At 39.4% G+C, this 20,680-nt stretch overlaps 1 protein-coding gene across 8 annotated transcripts in view; it reads left to right on the forward strand.

Moving 5' to 3' along the window:
• Nucleotides 1-20,680, forward strand: part of R3HDM2 (R3H domain containing 2) — a 166,106-nt gene that overhangs the window by 111,673 nt on the left and 33,753 nt on the right. For 4 of the 8 annotated variants that reach the window (XM_036759542.1, XM_036759545.1, XM_036759543.1 and 1 more), the window contains exons 3-10: nt 4,894-4,935; nt 13,083-13,169; nt 13,657-13,783; nt 14,646-14,724; nt 15,547-15,606; nt 16,187-16,327; nt 16,844-16,952; nt 19,480-19,575. In XM_036759542.1, coding sequence (XP_036615437.1) covers nt 4,894-4,935; nt 13,083-13,169; nt 13,657-13,783; nt 14,646-14,724; nt 15,547-15,606; nt 16,187-16,327; nt 16,844-16,952; nt 19,480-19,575 — 741 coding nt within the window. The remainder of the gene's footprint in view (nt 1-4,893; nt 4,936-13,082; nt 13,170-13,656; nt 13,784-14,645; nt 14,725-15,546; nt 15,607-16,186; nt 16,328-16,843; nt 16,953-19,479; nt 19,576-20,680) is intronic. The other 4 variants (XM_036759546.1, XM_036759544.1, XM_036759549.1 and 1 more) reach the window with 1 other exon arrangement.

The raw sequence follows: 20,680 nt of genomic DNA on the forward strand, positions 1-20,680 counted from the left end.
AAATACATGCTTTAGTTCTCCTGCCTTCTGCCTAGAGAATTCCTTATATCCTGAGGTTCTGGACCTTTTAGGCACATATGAGATTCTCTTTGAAATCATAAATTCTGCCTTCCTAATATAATGTTCAGTAGACATCTTAAGCTCAACGTTTTCATCATGGAACTCTGTCCCCTTAAATCCTTCCCCACTACCACTTCCCTGTTTGGATAGAGGGCAATACCATTTCTCCCAGTTACTCACGCCCATAGCCTAGATACCATCCTTGATTCCTTACTCTCTGTTGCCAAGGCATCTCTTGAATATGTCCCCTTTTCTGTTTCGATCTGCCACCATCCTTGTATGGGACCCTTATTAGCTTATACTTGGCCTATTGCAGTAGCCTGCAGGTAGATCTGCCTACCACAAGTCTCTGCCCACTCCAAACCATCCTTTATTCCACCACCAAAGTGATTTTCCTGAAGCTCAGATCCAACTATGTCACCACCACCCAACTTCAGTGGCTTCTGTATTCCCTTCAGGATCAAATACCAAATCCTCTGTTTGGAATTCAAAACCCCTTCATAATTTTAACCTTCCTTCCTCCCTTCCAGTCTTCTTGTACCTTGTTCCCTGAAATGTACTTTTTGATCCAGTGAGGCTGGCTTCTTTGCTGTTCCTTGAACAAAGCACTCCATCCCTCAGCTCCAGGCATTTTCTGTCTGTCCCTTGCTTGAAATTCACTCACTCCTCATCTCCACCTGCTGGCTTTCCCAGCTTCCTTTAAGTCCTAGCTAAAATCCCATCTTCTGCGAGGTCTTTCCCAAAACCTTTTCCCTTCCCTCATCTCATTATTATGTGTATGTGTTTCGTTTGTACATATTTGTTTGCTTATTGTCTCTCCCTTTAGATTGTAAGCTCCTTGAGGGCAGAGACTATCTTTTGTCTCTTTTTGAATCCCCAGTGCCTAGTAAAGTACCTGGCACATAGTAGGTGCTTAATTAATGTGTGTTGACTGACTGAATCTCTCCCTTTATTTTGGCTCTTCCCCTGATAACTCCAAACAAGCCAAGATTTTCTCTAGCCCTAAAATTTCCCAGTCTTGTTAAGCTGTCATCCTATATCTTTCTTTCTTTTCACAACCATACTTATAGAAAAAATTCTCCTCTCTACATCTTCTCCTCTCATTCACTTCTCAACCCCTTGCAGCTCATGGCTTCCAGCCTCATCATTCACCTGAATTGCTCCAAAATGACCAGTGTTTGCTTGCTTTCAAAATCTCATGGCTTTTTTCAGTCTTTGTCCTTTACTACCTTCTTCCCCTGGATACTTTCTCTTTTCTGGATTTTTGTGACTACTTTTTCTTAGGTATTCTCCTATGTGTCTGACTAATTCTTCTTAGAATTCTTTCTGAGTCATTGTTGATATTCCTCCCTTTAACTGTGAGTGTGCCCCTAGGCTCTGTCCTGGACCTTCTTTTCCCCATATATATTCTTTTTCAGTGACCTTATCAGCTCCTATGGATTCATCTCTATACAGATGACACCATATCTAATAGATCGAGTACTGGTCTCTTTCTTGAACTCCATCCATAGGATCACTGACTGACTATTGGATATTCCACCATGGATGGACACCTACCTTTTTTCCTCTTACTTTCTACCTATTATGCCCATAGAAGCATTGCCATAATTGTTGGTTAAGTTCTGTACTAGTTGTACTATACTTCAGGTGTATTGCAGGTTAAAAAAATAGACTTTTATAGACTAGCATAATACCATTATTCCTATGGAAAAATAAATTTTAAGTTTTAAACAAATGTTTTGTAATCATTGATAGTTCGGGATCTACAAAAGCAACCCAAACAAATACTTTTATAAGCTCCTGACAGATGAATCTGATTTTAAATGACCTAGTCAAATGAATACAACCTCATATTTAGGAATAGAGAATGTAGAAGATAAAATGTCAATTTTGATTACATGAAAATCTCATTTACCTAGTTTTTTAAAGTTAATAAAATATTAGGCCAAAATAAATCTGTGACATAGGTAGTATAAGTGTTATTGTTTCTGTTTTACAGTTATGGAATCTCAGATTTCAGGGTAGTTAAATGACTTTTTCATGGTAATTGTTGGACCCATGGAATGATTTTACATACATAATCTTAACTTGACCCTCACAATAACCATCTAAGGAAGGTGCAGTGGTGGACAAATTAGCTGCAACAAGCTTAATTAAGTGTATTACCTGGGCAACCAGAATATACACCACCTTGGAGGGGGGGGGGGGGCGGGGAGGGTAGAAATGGGGAGAAAATTCGTAATTCAAACTCTTGTGAAAATCAATGCTGAAAACTAAATATATTAAATAAATAAAATAAATAAATATAAAAAAAGGAAAAAAAAAGTATTACCTGATAAACTTTTTGATTTTGCATCTTTAAAAAAAACTTTTACTATGCGATATGGCCTCCTTTTGCTGTACTTGTTTCATTCTTTTGTTTTTTTTTTTTAATGAAAATTATTTACTCACCTTCCTATCTCTCCCTGGCGTATTGACAAAAAAGGAAAACAAGGCCCTTATAATAAAAATGATTAGTCAAAACAAATTCTGTCATTGGCCATGTCTAAAAAAGTATGTCTCAAACTGTATCTTGGCTCCAGTGTCTCTGTCTAGAGTTCATTGGCATGGTTTATGATCAGTCTTGGAACTGGGGTTGGTTAATGTGTTAATAATAGTTCTTAAGTCTTTCAAAGTTGTTCTGTCTTTAAAATGCTATTATGCAAATAATTCTGGTTCTGCTTATGTTACTCTGTGTCAGTTCATATAAGTCTTCCCAGGTTTCTCTGAAATTCTCATAATTTTTTGTGATGTAATAGTATTGTTAAATTGACATATACCCAGTTCTTTCCCACCACAAAAAGAGTTACTATAAAAAAATCTGTATCTAAGGATCCTATTCCTTTATTTTGATTTCCTTAAAGTATAGGCCTAGTAGTGGTATCATAAGGGCAAAGCATATGAACTTTTTGGATACAGTTCTAGTTTATTTTTTATTTATTTGTTTGTTTTGCAGTGGGGGAGGGGAGAGGGCAGGGCAATTGGGGTTAAGCGACTTGCCCAAGGTCACACAGCTAATAAGTGTGTCAAGTGTCTGAGATCATATTTGAACTCAGGTCCTCCTGACTGCAAGTCTGGTGCTCTACTCACTACACCACCTAGCTGCCCCCCTCCCTCTCCCCGCCCCATACAGTTCCATGTAGCTTTGTTGAATGGCTGGACTAATTCATAGCTTCACTATGAGTGTATTAATATGCTGGTTTTTCCACAGCCTCTCCAAAATTTGTCATTTTCCCTTTTTTTGGTCAACTTTGCCAATCTCATGGATGTGAGGTGGAACCTCAGAGTTGCTTTAACTTGTATTCCTTTAATTATCAGTAATTTGGAGCATTTTTAAAAATATGGCTATTGATATCTGGGATTTCTTCCTTTGCAAACTGCCTATTCTTATCCTTTAACTATTTGTCAATTGGAAAAAGGCTTTTATTCTTACAAATTTGAATCCATTTAATATGCACTTTTCCAAGTCTAACCTTGATTATTATAGTTCATAAATTTTCAATGAGGTTTAAATTAGACCTGTTTCTAGGCCATTGAAACATATTTATCTTCATCATTTGTGTAAATTTTTTAATCTTTCATGTTATGTGGCATGATAGATTGCCATGATGTACTACATTTCTGTTTGGGAATTTCTGTAATTCTGGAACAAGTTGGCTTCTCAGTATATCAGTATGTTTATTATAGTTCATTTTTTCAATGGAGACAAGATTTATAAGGCCACCAGATATTTAAAAAGATCCTCAAAAACATTTTAGGGGTATGTATGAATGTTTTGTAGTCTGATATCATACCCAGATCTTATAGGTTCACCTGGACTAATTTTGGTGTAAGATTGAATTTTTAAAAAATGAGTTTTATTGGTAAAAATTACATTTTTCTATTTTCAGTGTTCCAGTCTTTGTATTGTCTTACCCATGACAAGCATCTTTTCTTCATAGCGATATCAAACAACTTTTTTGTGCTGTAGAGGAATCAGGAACAACCTCTCCAGCTGTCAAAACCCTCAGAAGGTTTTTGTTTTCTGAGGATTAGTTAAGCTATTATACAACAGTAGTTTTTCAGTCCTCAGCATTGTGTCTACTCCCTTCACCATGACCCCAACCCTTATTTTTGACCATTCTTTCTTCTGTGATTCAGTCCAGCTATTTCTTTCTCATTGTTAGCTTGAATGATACTTGAGCTTGACTTTTGCACACCAGTAGATGCAGCAGTATCTCTTAATAGTCGTTAAAATTATTATTTTAGAGCAACAACTTTTACAAATTTCTTTGGATTAATGTTTATTCTTAAAAACCATAGAATTAAAAATATTACAAAAGAAAGCCATGAAACATTATGGCATGAAAGCCAGCTGAGGAAACCAGCTCAGTTCAGTTTTGTCTGGTTGGGGTTCGATGTTCTAAATCAGCTTAGTAGAAGCACACGTTCCTGGCCATCATTGTCCTGCCAATCCCAAGTAATCTGCGCACTGCTGTAGTATCATCATTATTCTTCTTCTTGTACACACATGGAAGTTTGAGTTCTGACAGGTTAAATGACTTTGCCATAGTTGATCCTTCTTGGCTTGTGGGGTGGCCTGTCAGCTCTGGGTGCTTTATTGTTTCAGGAGTGAATTGCAGGTTTGGAGAGTGTGCTTCACCTGTCACTTTAATATCTCTGACTCTTATGATGGCCTGGGTGCTTCTGGCATCGTTCCCATAGCTGTAGATTTTCTCGGTTAAGCCAGAAGATGGTTGCACAAGTGTTGATTTTTTGTCCTGCCTTTAATGATTTCTTTCCTCTTTTTTGCAGAGACGGGCTTCCAACCATGGGCATGCCAGAAAAAGAGCCAAGGTGAGAGCACCACAATTACTACCTTCTGTCCAGGGGCACTGATCACCATTACTAGGATTCAGTTCATCACAATAATTCGTCACAACTATCTAGTTTTCTCTGTTGACATGGGTAAAGCTTTCTCATGATCTTTTCTCTAAGCCTCTCCAGCTATCCATAGCCATTCCTTTAAGTTCTTATTATGATGTTATGGCTCTTGCTGTTCTCCATTATCTGTCACTGACATAGTTAGAGTATTGTTACATTGCTGAGAGGGAACAGCCTACCAATAGCTACCTTTCTTTGAGCCGGAGTGAGTTGTGCTAGTTCTATTGGAATTCCATCTTAGCAGTGGCCTTTAGGAACATGGCAACCATGTGTATTTTTCCTTGCAATAAATCATGTTCCCAATAAATCATGTCCCTATTTTATAAAAGAAGAGTCAACAACTTTGATTGGCTTAATGATATAGAATTATTAGCATTTTGAGATAAGAGATTTTTAAAAATTAATATTTAAAAAACAATACTAAAAAGATAATTTTAGGCAAAGATGTCAAGGGCGCATGTAAAGTGTTAGCAAAGTAACAATTTATTAATTAGTTGGGGGAGCAGTAAGGGACAAGAGCATCTCCTACAGTGGAAATAGTTATCACTGTGTTGCTTGTCTCTGCCCAAAGAAATACATGGTTTAGAAGAGCTATAATGGTGTGTGTATTTGGTATGATGTGGTGGGGAGAGGTATGTGTGGTGTTTGTAGAATGTGATGTGTGCACACACATGCATGTGTACATGCCATGAGCTGTGGTGTGATGAACTATCTCTGTCACTGTACTCACCTGTGATGGTAAAGGTCCCCACAGACTTTCCTTTTACCAACTCCTTGGCTAATAACAATCTGGATGTGCTTGCAGTTTTTCATAGGTTTGTCTTTTCTCACCACATAATCAATCATAAGCTTCTCAAGAGCAAAGACCACATCTTGTCCTCCTTTTCTTATGCACTACAACACTTGGCTTTGTGCACACAGTAGATGAGAAGATCACAGGACCTCAGAGGCCATCTAGTCCAACTTTTTCGTAGTGCAGATAAAAGTATGATCAATAGTTATTTTTAGTTGATTTAAATAATTCACATCACAAGAGCCAATGCAGTATACAGGGCTTCTTAAACTTTTCCTACTTGTAACCCCTTCAGTGCTTCTTAAACTGTGGGTCTTGACCCCATACAGGGTACAGAAGACCCAAGTTCAAGTCCTACCTCCAACACATATTGGCTGTGTGACCCTGATACTATAAGTATTAATCTTAATCTTTTAATACTATAAGTTTCAGAATAATCACTGATTTCCATTGTTAGAGGCAATTTCCTAACCCAAATTTCCCCATATGAATGAAATTATAGGTCCTGGCCAAAAGCAAAGCAAAATAAAACAAACTCCAGCCTTATGGTCCCTAATCTGTTGCATGAACAGGTAGAAAAGATGCTAAAGAAAACAAAGAGAGGAAGAATTAGCTTAGTATACTCCAAGGAAACCTTGGCGCAAGTGACACATTTTTGACCGTGTTGAGGAATTGATTTGCATGATGTCTAGAAGAGGGAAGGATACAAATGTAGACATTAATTATTAGTACTGAAAAAGGTAATTGAGAAAATATAACTCTCACTTTATATGCCTGCTTTCTTCTTTCCACCAACTTTGTGAAAATAATTGACATGAAATAATTTTGGTAGTAGCAAAAAAAAAAAAAAAAAAAAAAAACCAAAAACCAAAAGCCTCAAACAAACAAAACCCAGTAGGTTCCTGTTGATTGGGGAATGGTTAGACTGAAACATATAAATGTAATGGAATATTTTTACTTCTTAAGAAATTATGAATGGTTCAAGGAAACCCAGGAGGACTTGTATGAACTGGTGCATATCAAAGAAAGATTAACCAAGGGAACACTATACATATCGTTGACAGAGTAATGTAAGTGAAAGTACCAAGACGCAGTTGAATTCAACTTCAATGGCCATTATTGGTTTCAGGGGCACAGATGACAAAATACTACCTTCTTCCTCTCAATAAATGTTGAATATTGGTATGATGTCTAGCTAGTTTGGTGTATTGGTTGGTTTTGTTTAACTGTTTGGCTTTGTTATAAGGGGGGATTCTGGAGTTGAGGGTTGGATTAGATCAGGAATTTACTGGTATGAAATGAAAAGATGTTACTGAACCTTTCTTTAGGAAGGAAATGTTAATAATGCAAATTAAACTTAAAAGTGTATCATGCATACATTTAGGGGGAAGGGACAGAAACAGCTGTGAAACTTTTACTAGTATACTCCTAGATGTGACTACCTTTCTAGCCAGTGTGTGTTAAAAGACATCATTTGAACCTGGTTCTTCTTGACTTCAATCAAAACTGGTCTTCCATTCACAACATGACATCATGTGGTCATGCAGTTGACTGGAAAGTTCAATTTCCACTCTGCTTGTTGTCAATTATAAAAAATCATTTGGGGCAACTAGGTGACGCAGTGAGTAGAGCACCGGCCCTGCAGTCAGGAGGACCTGAGTTCAAATATGATCTCAGACACTTGACACACTTACTAGCTGTGTGACCTTGGGCAAGTCACTTAATCACAATTGTCCTGCCTTCCCCCCTCCATCCCAAAAAAATCATTTGAATCAGTAGAGCAGAAAGTTGCTTTAAAGTCTCTACTCCAACAGGATATGCCCTATTCTTATGTTAAAAACAAATAGTTTTGTTCAGCAGCTCTGATTATAATTGTCAGGTAGGATATACATGTCTAAGGTATTTGCCATGTTACAGGGACATCTAACAGTACAAATACATGAGGGTTTTCCTATAGATGATAAGACTTTTCCAGATGTTCTTGTTAGTGGATGATATCAAACCCCAGGTCATCATAGCCTCCATCTTCTAACCACTCCTGAGTTTGATATAACTATCTACACAGGAAAAACTAAATGCTTGAAGAATAGATTCCCATTGTTCAGATATTGATATGCCGTTGGATGGATGACTTGTAGTACCATGTACTGAATGGGGTAGAGCGGGTTCCATAAATATATATTGTGAAGTATACCACATACGGACATTGAATTAGGCCTAGAATTGAATAGGAGAGGATAATGCTGGATATCATTTGGGAAACTATTTTATGACTTTTATGACTCCCAGCTTCTCCTTCAAATAGAGCCTCATTTTTTCTAAGAACAGTATTTTTCCAGTAATGGCATATGATTGAGCATGGTGTGACAAAGTTAATGAAGAATGAATTCCACCCAGAGGAACATGCTAAACATGCATAGACTGCAGAACCTTACCATTGAAGACTTGTTCAAAAGTGGGCCTAAAAGGTATCAAAGACATGTATGACTGAAAAAGGAGGTGAGATGACAATGATCTTCTGGATCCGGTTGGAAAAGGTGATAGCTGAGCACCTCTGTGATGCCCAAAAGATGAGCTACACTGGGCTTTGGAATAGCCTGCAAAGACCGTGATTCATCACTTAAGAGTGTGCTGCAGAGATACAGCCCTGGCATTCCTCATCAACTCCCTAAGGATTCTGGCAGTATGGAGCAACTAGCATCTGGTTTTTAATGTTTCTTACTTTTGCCTCTAAAACCAGCTGAGGTCTCCCTCTATTTTCCTAATAACTTCACAATTAAGTGACCATCTGGCCCCAGACATAGATTTTAAGGAAACCTCCACCTCCCCTTTGTTAACTAACCTTGAATAAACCCAAGAACTTTCCAGGCCCACATACTCATCTTCAACCAATGACTGCTGGTCAAAGAGCCCAAAGCACAGCTGGAATCAAAGGTAGTACGTAACTCCTTGGTCCTCATGAATGGCCATCCTGGAACTCCCGGAAAGGAGGGGGCATTTCTAACATGTATTAAGAATGAGACTTTCCCTATACAGAAAGGAAGAGCTTTGGGAAGCCGTCTTTGAAGCTCCCCAAAGAAGGAAGGAAACCAAACAAGTTGTGAGAACTGTGCTAAGTGCTTTACAAATACCTCATTTGATCTTCACAACAAGGTGTGGTTATAATCCCCATTTTACAGTTTAGGAAACTGAGGCAGATGTGAAATGGTTTACCTAGGGTCACATAGCTGGTAGGTATCTCAGGCAGGATTTGAACTCAGGTCCTCCTGACTCCACATCTACTGCTTTATCCATTGTGCCACTTAGCTCCCTCTAGGCAGGAACTGTCACAGCCTTGTACCGACCTGTATAAATATTGGGAGGCCAAAAGTATCCTATTCCTATCTCCATCAGCTGTAAGGAATATTCTTTTAGTCTCTTTTGGACATGTGTAGATTTTTATTTCCTATCCCTAGAGTGTATGCATGGATTACCACATAATGCCTCATTTCTATTTCATATACATCCTGCTTATACTAAGAGATATTATTCTGAAATAACACTTTCAACCCTGAGGGAAAAAAAGTATTTCCTTCCAAAAGAAAGAATTGGAATGGGTTGGAGAAACTGATCAAATATCCTCATTTTTAAATAATTTAATCCCAAGGACTCCTCATTCTAATCACTATAATAAGTGGCTGTAATTTGTTTCTCTCTCAAATTATTTTGTGTTTATTTTACTTTTCTGTGTACATGTTGTGTTTCCCCTCCACCCCCCACCCCTCACAGTGTAAGCTTCTTGAGGACAGAGATTGCTGTGTTTTTATTTTTCTATCCCTACAGTGTAGCACTGTGTCTTGAATAGAGTGGGGACTTAATAGTGCTTGTTGAATTAAATTGAATTGGGTGGACCCCTTTTTTTTCAGATTTGCAAAAGGAAGTGAACAAATGGGTCGAGAACGGATGAACAAATTGCTGTCTGAAGTATCTTTTTAAGTAGAGCTTGCTCCAAATGGGCCAGTTTTCTTGCTGGGAATCCAAAGGGGAACGGTGATTTATGGAAATGGTTTTTAGAATAAATTGCTTCATTCTGAGGATCATCCAGTTTATAAACTACCCCAGGCAGCCTAGTCTTTTGTAGCATAGCAATAGAATAAAGATCATTCATTCAGCATTTCACATACCTTCCTTTGACTGTTCTTTGTTTTGTGTTCACTTCTTAGACAGTGTGCATTTAAAAAAAAAATTATATACTCTTTTTATTTAATATTTTTAGTTTTCAGCATTGATTTTCACAAGAGTTTGAATTACGAATTTTCTCCCCATTTCTACCCTCCCCCCCACTTCAAGATGGCATATATTCTGATTGCCCCGTTCCCCAGTCAGCCCTCCCTTCTGTCACTCCACTCTCCCCCATCCCCTTTTCCCTTGCTTTCTTGTAGGGCAAGATAGATTTCTATGCCCCATTGCCTGTATATCTTATTTCCTAGTTGCATGCAAAAACTTTTTTTTTGAACATCTGTTTTTAAAACTTTGAGTTCAAAATTCTCTCCCCTCTTCCTTCCCCACCCACCCTCCCTAAGAAGGCAAGCAATTCAACAAAGGCCACATGCGTATCATTATGTAAAACCCTTCCACAATACTCATGTTGTGAAAAACTAACTATATTTTCCTCCTTCCTAGCCTATCCCCCTTTGTTCAGTTTTCTCCCTTGACCCTGTCCCTTTTCAAAAGTGTTTGCTTCTGATTACCTCCTCCACTTATCTGCCCTCCCTTCTATCGTCCCCCCTTTTTTATCTCCTTCCTCCTTCTTTCCTGTGGAGTAAGATACCCAATTGAGTGTGTATGTCATTCTCTCCTCAGGTGAAATCCAATGAGAGCAAGATTCACACATTCTCCCTCACCTGCCCTCTCTTCCCTTCCTACAGAACTGCTTTTTCTTCCTGCTTTTATGCAAGATAATTTACCCCATTCTATCTCTCTCTTTCTCCCTCTCTCAATATATTTCCTCTCTCATCCTTTAATTTGATTTTTTCATATCATCCCTTCATATTCAACTCACCCTGTGCCCTCTGTCTACACACACACACACACACACACACACACACACACACACACACACTTATATTCCCTTCAGCTACTCATGATCTCATGAATTATACACATCATCTCTCCATGTAGGAATGTAAACAAAACAGTTCAACTTTAGTAAGTCCCTTATGATTTCTCTTTCTTGTTTACCTTTTCATACTTCTCTTGATTCTTGTGTTTGAAAGTCAGATTTTCTATTCAGCTCTGGTGTTTTCACTGAGAAAGCTTGAAAGTCCTCTATTTTATTGAAAGTCCATATTTTGCCTTGGGGCATGATACTCAGTTTTGCTGGGTAGGTGATTCTTGGTTTTAATCCTAGCTCCATTGACCTCCGGAATATTGTATTCCAAGCCCTCTGATCCCTTAATGTAGAAGCTGCTAGATCTTGGTTTATCCTGATTGTGTTCCCACAATACTCAAATTGTTTCATTCTGGCTGCTTGCAGTATTTTCTCCTTGATCTGGGAGCTCTGGAATTTGGCAACAATGTTCCTAGGAGTATTCTTTTTGGGATCTTTGTCAGGAGGTGATCAGTGGGTTCAATTTCTATTTTACCCTCTGGCTCTAGAATACCAGGGCAGTTCTCCTTGATAATTTCTTGAAAGATGATATCTAGGCTCTTTTTTTGATCATGGCTTTCAGGTAGTCCAATAATTTTTAAATTATCTCTCCTGGATCTATTTTCCAGGTCAGTGGTTTTTCCAATGAGATTTCACATTGTCTTCCACTTTCTCATTTCTTTGTTTCTGTTTTATAATATCTTGATTTCTCATCAAGTCACTAGCTTCCACTTGCTCCAATCTAAGTTTTAAGGTAGTATTTTCTTCAGTGGTCTTTTGGACCTCCTTTTCCATTTGGCTAATTCCACCTGTCAAGGCATTCTTCTCTTCATTGGCTTTTTGGAGCTCTTTTGCCATTTGAGATAGTCGATTTTTTAAGGTGCTATTTTCTTCAGTATTTTTTTGGGTCTCCTTTAGCAAGTCATTGACTTGTTTTTCATGGTTTTCCCGCATCACTCTCATTTCTCTTCCCAATTTTTCCTCTCCTTCTCTTAACTTGCTTTTCCAAACCCTTTTTGAGCTCTTCCATGGCCTGAGACTAGTTAATGTTTTTCTTGGAGGCTTTTGATGTAGGCTCTTTGACTTTGTTGACTTTTTCTGGCTGTATGTTTTGGTCTTCTTTGTCACAAAGAAAGATTCCAAAGTCTGAGTCTGCATCTGAGTCTGTTTTTGCTGCCTGGCTATGTTCCCAGTCATCTACTTGAGTAGTTTTGAGTTTTTTGTTGGAGTATGACTGCTTGTAGAGTAGAGAGTACTTTGTCCCAAGCTTGAGGGGCTGCGCTGCTGTTTTCAGAACTATTTCTACACAACAAGCTCTGCCACACCAGTGCTCCTCTTCCCCAAGAACTGCCAACCTCGACCACCACTCATATCTGAGCAGGCTCTGCCCTCCTGCTCTGATCTGCCACTTAATTCCTCCCACTAGATGGACCTGGGGTGGGAAGCAACTGCTGCTGTAGTTCTTTCTTCAGAGCTGTACCACTTCTGCTGCCCCTGGGGTGGTGGCCAACTGGGAACTCTTTTCACTCCTTCCCCGCAGTTTTTTCCCACTAACCTGCTTTTTTGTCTTTGGTGTTTGTGGGTTGAGAAGTCTGGTAACTGCCACAGCTCACTGATTCAGGGTGCTAGGGCCTGTTCCGCCCGGTTCCTGTGTCTGGTTGGTCCTGGTGTGGCCCATGCTGGGCTCTGCTCCACTCTGCTCACAGCTCCGTGCGATAGACCTTACCCAGAGACCATCCAGGCTGTCCTGGACTGGATCCATGCTTCCTTGTGCTATTTCGTGGGTTCTGCAGTTCTAGAATTTGTTCAGAGCTATTTTTATAGGTGTTTGGAGGGTCCTGGGAGAGAGCTTTAGGCCTGTCCCTGCTTTCTAGCAGCCATCTTGGCTCTGCCCCCGACAGTGTGCATTTTTGGACTTATGTTTCTGGGCCTGGATTTCGGGCACAGATAATTAGGTTATTTCCCAACGATTGATGTAACAACTTCTACCAGGATTCAAGTTGTCCTTAAAAGTAGTAAACCTGTATAGACCTGCACAAAAAGGAGGTAGTTTGTAAAACTGTTTTGTCTGGTAAGTGTTTGACAAAAACCAGAGAGGATACTCTAAATTCTCAACTTACATGTCTTTTTTTTTTCTAGTCTAATTCTAAACTGAAACTGGTGCGGAGCCTGGCAGTGTGTGAGGAGTCCTCTGCCCCTTTTGTTGATGGGCCACTGGAAACCCAAGTAGGTTCTTTCTAGGAAGAATAGCTTCTGGATTTGGTAGTTTCTTGGTTAGGCACAGCAAGCAATACAAACATGTAACTTGAAAGTCAGAGGGGAGGATAGAGGAAGGAGGATATGTCCTGAAGCTGCTGTAGCCGCACTAAGTAAAGGAGCTGGACCACCCAGAATATTCAAGTCAAGGAAATTTAAGGGTTGGGAGATAAGTTTTCTTGCCAACAGTCTTTCCCTCCTATCCTGCCCGTTGCAATTAGGTCCTTTTTCACCCAATTTGAATTACTAAGATCAGTGTGTGTCATCAGAGCTCTTCCCACAGCAGACATCGATAGCCAATAGAATGAACTTTGCCTCAACTGTAAGCCCAAGAGGGATTGCTTCTCAGTAGAATGAAAAAAAAAATTTGATAAACATTCTCCTGTAGAAGAGAGATTCAGATTAGCTGAAGTTTCCTTTCTGTTATTGACTATGCTATTCTCATCCTTCTTCCCAGGATATAATTCAACTGCATATCAGTTGCCCTTCTGACAAAGAGGAAGAGAAGTCCATGAAAGATGGCTCTGAAAAGGAAGACAAAGATAAAAACAAAGAAAAGGTCCCAAGAAAAATGCTGTCTAGAGGTGAGGTGTTCCCCTTCCCTAGAAACTCCCTCAAAGAATCTTCCCCTTCACAGCTTGGGTCTTCTCTTCTTAGGCCCTTGTTTCCACTGGCCTTAGCTGTTCAATTTGGAGTGTCCTGCCAATTGCCTAGTTCCTTGGGGGAGGGCATGTATAGGCTACTTCCTTTTCCTTCTTACCCTACCCCTACCCTTGAGTTCTAGGAGATATTCCAGCTATATTAATACTACCTCAGAGGAGGGCATTTTGGGCAATTCTGATATATGTTTTAATAGTAATAGTGATATGAATAATGCCTAGTAGTCCAGAAATTGCTCTTTTGAATGCAGAATGGATTATACAAAACTTTAAATGCAGAGTTGCCTTTCTAATTATTCTTTTCTTTTAAACTTCTTGATTGATGATAAGGTGTTCTCAAGACATGCTGGGTGACAAGAGGAAGGCATTCAAGATTAAAAATTTCCTTTGGCTCCACTTTGTGAATGATCTATGCACAGTCGTTCAATATTATTTATTTGCTTAGACTCTGAATGTTGAAGCACTATTTGCTCCATCTACCAGTTTTCCCCCAGAGCTGGAAACAGAACTCATTCTATCATGTTCATGACATTCAGTTAAATACTTAAGAGTCAAAAGGTGTTTCTGCAGGATACTGACGCAACATTCTGGTATACATTCCTGATTTTGTTAGTATCACAGGAAATCCAAGGTTGGCCTATTGGGATACCAAAACTTTGTATTCTTTGGTTTTGCTGTTTTAATTCCTTGTTCTGTGGATCCTTCTCTCCTGGCTTAATCAAGGCTATTGTATGGGGACAGTGGTCTGTTTTATTTATTTTGTGTGTTTTTGTTATTGTGATTCCAGACTCCAGTCAAGAATATACAGACTCCACTGGAATAGACCTACATGAATTTCTAGTAAATACACTGAAAAAAAACCCAAGGTAACAATAGTGTTTAAGAATGGGGTGGAGCTAGGGTAAGGGGTGGGCCATCACAGTGGATGGAAGGTAGATAGATCATGCCTCTGATCTCTTATTATTAGAATCCACAGTCTTCAGAGTGGAGTTTAATTTTGTGAAGGATTCATATTACCAACCTGAATTTTATGATTTTGGAATATTAACAGAGGGAAATCTATAGAGAAACTCTGGCTGTAGAGGGGAGAGTAAAAACGAAGGCATAGAATGTTTACAAAGGACATAAAAATTTTGTTTTTGTTTTTGTTTTTGTTTTTTTTGCAGGGGGGAAGGCAGGGCAATTGGGGTTAAGTGACTTGCCCAAGGTCACACAGCTAGTAAGTGTGTCAAGTGTCTGAGGCCAGATTTGAACTCAGGTCCTCCTGACTGCAGGGCCAGTGCTCTACTCACTGCGCCACCTAGCTGCCCCCCATAGAAATTTTTAAAAAATTGTTTTATATGACAAGTATAAAAATCCTATAGATAACCATCAAAAATGATTATAAAATAATTGAATGTGTTTATATTAATATGGCCACCAGCAGAATGTCTCCCAGAAGAACACTAAACACATTAAAAACAAAGTTAAAAAAAATAAGAAAAGCGGAGGAAAGTGAACAGATTGAGTGGTTTTACTTTGTTGCTTTTGTTTTTATTTTTTAACACAGTAGCATAGACTAGTGAAACCCGGACAGCCTTTGTATCACCACCTGCTTAGGAGGGTTGGAAAATGTTCTTCATCTGTGATTTTGTAGGGTTGTGTTTTCATTCAGTTAGGGGTACTTCTTTTTAATATCTTTTAAACAGGGACAGAATGATGCTGCTAAAGTTAGAACAAGAGATTCTGGAATTCATTAATGACAACAAGTAAGTAGCATATGCATAAAACGCATTTTTGGAGGGAGGAGGTCCTTAGAGGAAAAAATCTTAGACCATGTCTTTGGGTAGTATATTTTTACCTTAAAATCTGAATTTTAGAGTAAGTACTCACTAGGCACCAAAAGGAGACAAGCAGCCAAAATAGGAATCATTGTGTGTATGAGCCAAAAAATAAAAAGTTTTTTGGTCTTTTTTTCTAGCTACAACATAGACCAGAAACAAAAGTCAGTTATTTCTTTTCAACAGTCCCTATCCTATATTCTATTATTCTTTCATTACTTGGCTTTTCCCCCCATTTCTTGAATCCATTCTTTCTCTGGGCTTTTGCCCTAGTGAGTCCTAGTCTTGAATATATTGGCACAAAGTAAAGTGCCTTGGATACAAGAGGTATAGGAAAAGCCTATTGGTTCACATTGAACATATCTCTCCTTATAATGATCCTCTTTTTCTTAGAAAACCATCTGATTCAGATACTTCAAACAAACAAACAAACAGAAATCATGTCTCTTAAATTAATTTTTTCCTCTGTGCTCTTTTATTCTCCTCCCAACTTTGGGGCTGTCCCCAGTAACCAGTTCAAGAAATTTCCTCAGATGACCTCATATCACCGGATGCTATTACACCGGGTTGCTGCCTATTTTGGAATGGACCACAATGTTGACCAAACTGGAAAAGCTGTCATCATCAACAAAACCAGTAACACAAGGATGTAAGCAAGGGGGCAAAAGCTAGAAAAGCTCTCTTTGACCTGGAAAATGTAGGGTCAGGATGTTTGTGCATTAAGGGAAGGGCATTCTGCCAACTCACTCTTGGGCCTATCACATCAGTTCCTCTGCTCCTCTCTTTTTGTTTTAATTTTCAGGAGTCCTGTATTACTTGCATTTTAAGTTTTCAGCAACATCAAACCCTTTTAAGAAGCAGGCAGAGTAAATAGCATAAATCACCTTTCTCTAGAAGATGAACTCAAGCCTTTCCACTTAGATTCTCCTGAGATATTATAGGTATAACCCTAGGACAAGAAAAGTAATGCAGGGATTAAAAAAAAATAGGGTCTGAACATTTTAAGGAGATCCCTTTATTTGTAGTGAAGCCTTACCTCCCTGGGATCACTTCTATCTAATGCCAACCAGCTAAATTGAGAGTCGTAGACCATGAGAAAATAAACCCAGTCTGCTTTCTAACAGTAGGGTCTCTTTCTTTCCCTAACATTCTCCCACTACCCCAGCCCTGAACAGAGGTTCTCAGAGCATATCAAAGATGAGAAGAATGTAGAATTTCAACAGAGGTTCATCCTGAAGAGAGATGACACCAGCATGGACCGGGATGATAACCAGGTGAAGACTCAAGAGGGGAGGGACAGGTCTACAGAGAAAGTTTTCAGTGAGAGAGAAACTGGGAAGAGAGGGGAATTTTTATGAAATAGAGAAAAGATTTAGAACTTGTGTGCAGCCACATGGAGCATACCTTTACTCAGCTGTTTGACCACATTTGTTGATCTGGAAGCTACCCTTTGAGCCCCACAAAAACAATACTAAGTTTTACTGGATTTTCTCATTTTTTCATATGGAGCTGCTATACCCTTCTCATAACCCATCCCTATGTCTCCCTAACCCTTCCTTATGGTATTATATGACAGAGCAAAGCCCCTTCCTGCTTCTTTAGCCTCCATACAAATAGATATTTCTGTAGTAGGTGGGGGATTATTTAGGAAACCCAAAAGCCAACCCTATCCCTCTCCCACTTGTCTACAATCAGATATTTTCCTGAACATTAGAAAAACATGTAGGTAGGTAGCCGTATAATTTACCCAGTTTAAAGGTGATTCTGATCCCTTTTCTCCCAATCTTTTAGTCATTTTCTACCTCCTTCCACTCAAGGTGAGTTAGTTACATTGACTTTTGATGTTGGGTTCAACATATAATATCCCCTTTACAGTACACTCTGTGGGATAGCCTGTCCTCTCCCTGCTGAGTTCCCAGTTAATTTGCTCCAAGTTTCATTTACTGGCCTGGCTGCTGCCTTGACCTTGTGGTCTCCTTTAGGCAGTAATTGCTCATGCTGGGTTAGTTTTCCCTCTTCTTTCTGAGTTGATTAGTTTAGCTAAGTGAGAACTGTTTCTGATGTAGTCTCCAACGGGTTGTAGGAAGAGAGCAAAAGAAGGAAAGTTATATGGAATTTGGAGGACCTAGAGAACAGTTGACATAATTCTACCGACTCTCTGTGTGATAAGTAGTGTCCCATTTTTATTCCTAACTGGGATAGAAGGTGCTGTGAAGAAAACTATTTGAGGGAGATTCCTAGGTTAGAGCATCATGATGGTCGTGGACAAACTGGGCCTGGTTGGGAAAAACAAAGCACAACAGCCTTTCCATGCCAATACCCTTCTTTCCATGTCTCCAGCGGCCTATTTTGTATGAATTAAGAGATTTTCTAGGCCTAGAGGCAAATTGAGTTAGAGGAGACCAATGAGCTCTAACTTACATATACCTTTCAACTTTGTTCTTGATTCGTAACGGAGCTGGCTCTGGGCCCTTCCTCATCTGTTGCACTTGGTGAGTAGGGATTATACAGTTGAGGACTGATGTCTACTTGAAATTGGACTTTAGAAGGAGATCTGGTGGAGTGCGGGTTCTTAAGGAGCCCTGGTTACAGAGACCCCTAACTAGCCAAAACGTAACTCTCCTGATGCTTACAACTACTTACTGGGGATTGGTAGGTCAGAATGAATAATTCACTACAGTTGCTGTCTTCTCCGGGGTGCTTTATCTATACCTTTCAAAGCCACTGAATTAAAAGTTAGATTCTCTTAGTGGTTCCCCTCAGATATTCATGTGGTCACCCAAGGTCCTTTCCCTTCTAAGAGAATCTAAGAATATGTGACCAAAGTTTCCAGAATAGAATGGTATTCAGTAGTCATATTCATCACTAGACATACCAAGAAGCTGGAAAAAAGGATGGGAGATCTGACCTGAGGTAGAGAGGTGATGTTTCTGTCAAGCCTGCCATTTGCTATGAAATTATGCTTCTTTCTGCATTTATAAAAATTAATCTTTTCTTGGTTCTTAGCCCCTTGGGCGACACAGTGTGCATCCTTCTTTCTCCTCTTGCAGCCCCACTTCTCTCTGTCCCTCTGCCCATCCAGCCTTCTTGTTGAACCTTCTCTTTATTCTTCTTTCTTGTTTTCCTTTGTCCTTCCCTCTTTGTTTTGCTATTTTAATTACACACACATGCATATGTGTACATATGCTAGTTTTCTATCTCTCTTCCTCCCTCTAATGGCCATAGCTAACTATAAGATTAAAGAGCCTAGTTGACAGTTGTGCTTTAGAATTTATTTTCAATGTCTTGTTGTCTAAACCATGTATAGTTTACATCTTCAAGTTGAGAAAATAGTGAATTAAAAAGGAGAACTTTAAGCTGGCCCATTATTAAAAATTTCTCCTTAAACTCTGCTAAGGATATAACTGTTTCTCTTCCTTATCTGACTTCTTTCTACTCCTCGCTCTCCTTCCAAGACAGTAGTTTATTTTCCAGGGTTATTCTAGGCCCTCACTGGCTGGAGAGGTACCTAATTGTTGCAGAGAAGCAGCCTGACCTATACAAATGGTTGCTCTTCTTGATTCTTTGGGAGGTAAAGAGAGAGCCTCTTACCATCCCTTCCCCTCATTTCCCCACCACTCAAATCTCTGTCTCCCAAACTGCATGGTCAGATGTACCCAGTGAAATCTGTCCAAGATTAGATTTTTTTTCCGATTTTTTGATGGCAACTGTAAACTCTCCCGGTTTCTCTTCCTTGCTGGTGTGCAGTGAGCTTGCAGTACGAGGAGAACTTAACTAGCTTAATTCTGCTCATCGATCTAGATCAGAGTTCCATTACAGGATGGAAGGAGGAGCAAGTCAATAGAAGAGAGAGAGGAGGAATATCAAAGGGTTCGAGAGAGAATATTTGCCCGAGAGGTAAGTGTAGCTTCTGAGAGTTGTCAGCCCATAGTTCTTAGTGCTTTATCTCTGATACTGTGAATAGAATGAATCTTCCATAAATAAATGTTTAAAAAACCAACATCAACCAACTCCAGATTTGACCTCCAAAATTAAGTGTTTGTTGAAGGAGCTACAGATTTTTGTCTGTATTATTCTCTATGTATTTGTTGTGCATTGGACAAGGAGAGCTGAAATTTGGAGCTGGCTGAGTTTGGTAGACCTGATAGATTGAAAATAGAATTGGTTTGAGCAGGGCATCTGGGAGGGCCCTAAACTTTGCCCATCCCACCCTTCCCACCACCCCTCCAACTTCTACTTCCCAGTTTTAGGCGTCATTGCCCCCAAGGGGCAGATTTACAATCTGTGGCTAATACATCCATCTTGTTTAGTCACCCTAGTTTTAAGGATGTTGGTGATTTCAGAAATATGGGACTGGCATCCATTCTTTTTGAGTTCCTCATTTCCAAAAACATAAGAGAATACCACTGTTACCCACTCAATATCCCGCACTGCCCTTTGAAACAAGGAGCCTCTTTCTACCTATGTTTCTTACCTTATACTTTTTGAAACACAACTGGCTCCATGGGCCTTTTACACTTAGAGCCATGTGGGCAACATCATTCTCTAAGGCAGTTGGGCCATGTCCATTGTTCTTGGTCCCAATGTTCTGTCGGTCTGCCTCTGCATACTGGGAGAAAAGGAGGGGCAGTAGGAATGCAGTTTTTAGTCAAGAAAGGATAGCATTAACAACTACCAGTCATACTTAGGATGAAGATCCAACATCCCTTTCTGGTCAATAGAATGGTCACTTAAGACATGCTTAGTTCTGACCCCACTATCCATTCAAACCCTCACTTCCTGACTCCTTTCCCTTCTCCTCCTAATTACCCTTCTCCCCACCCTCAAAATGCTACTTCTTACTGTCACCCAGCTCAGAAGAATGAAGTGGGGTAGGGAGGACATTTCAATAAAATTGAATTTTCTCCATTGCCTCAGAAGACCCAAGTCCTTCCATAGGACTTAATTTGGAACACTTGTGCAATAAGTTTCCTTTCCCAAAGCCCAAGGAGGAATAATCTTC

This window comes from Trichosurus vulpecula, chromosome 5 (genome assembly GCF_011100635.1).
Source record: "Trichosurus vulpecula isolate mTriVul1 chromosome 5, mTriVul1.pri, whole genome shotgun sequence".
NCBI lineage: Eukaryota > Metazoa > Chordata > Mammalia > Diprotodontia > Phalangeridae > Trichosurus > Trichosurus vulpecula.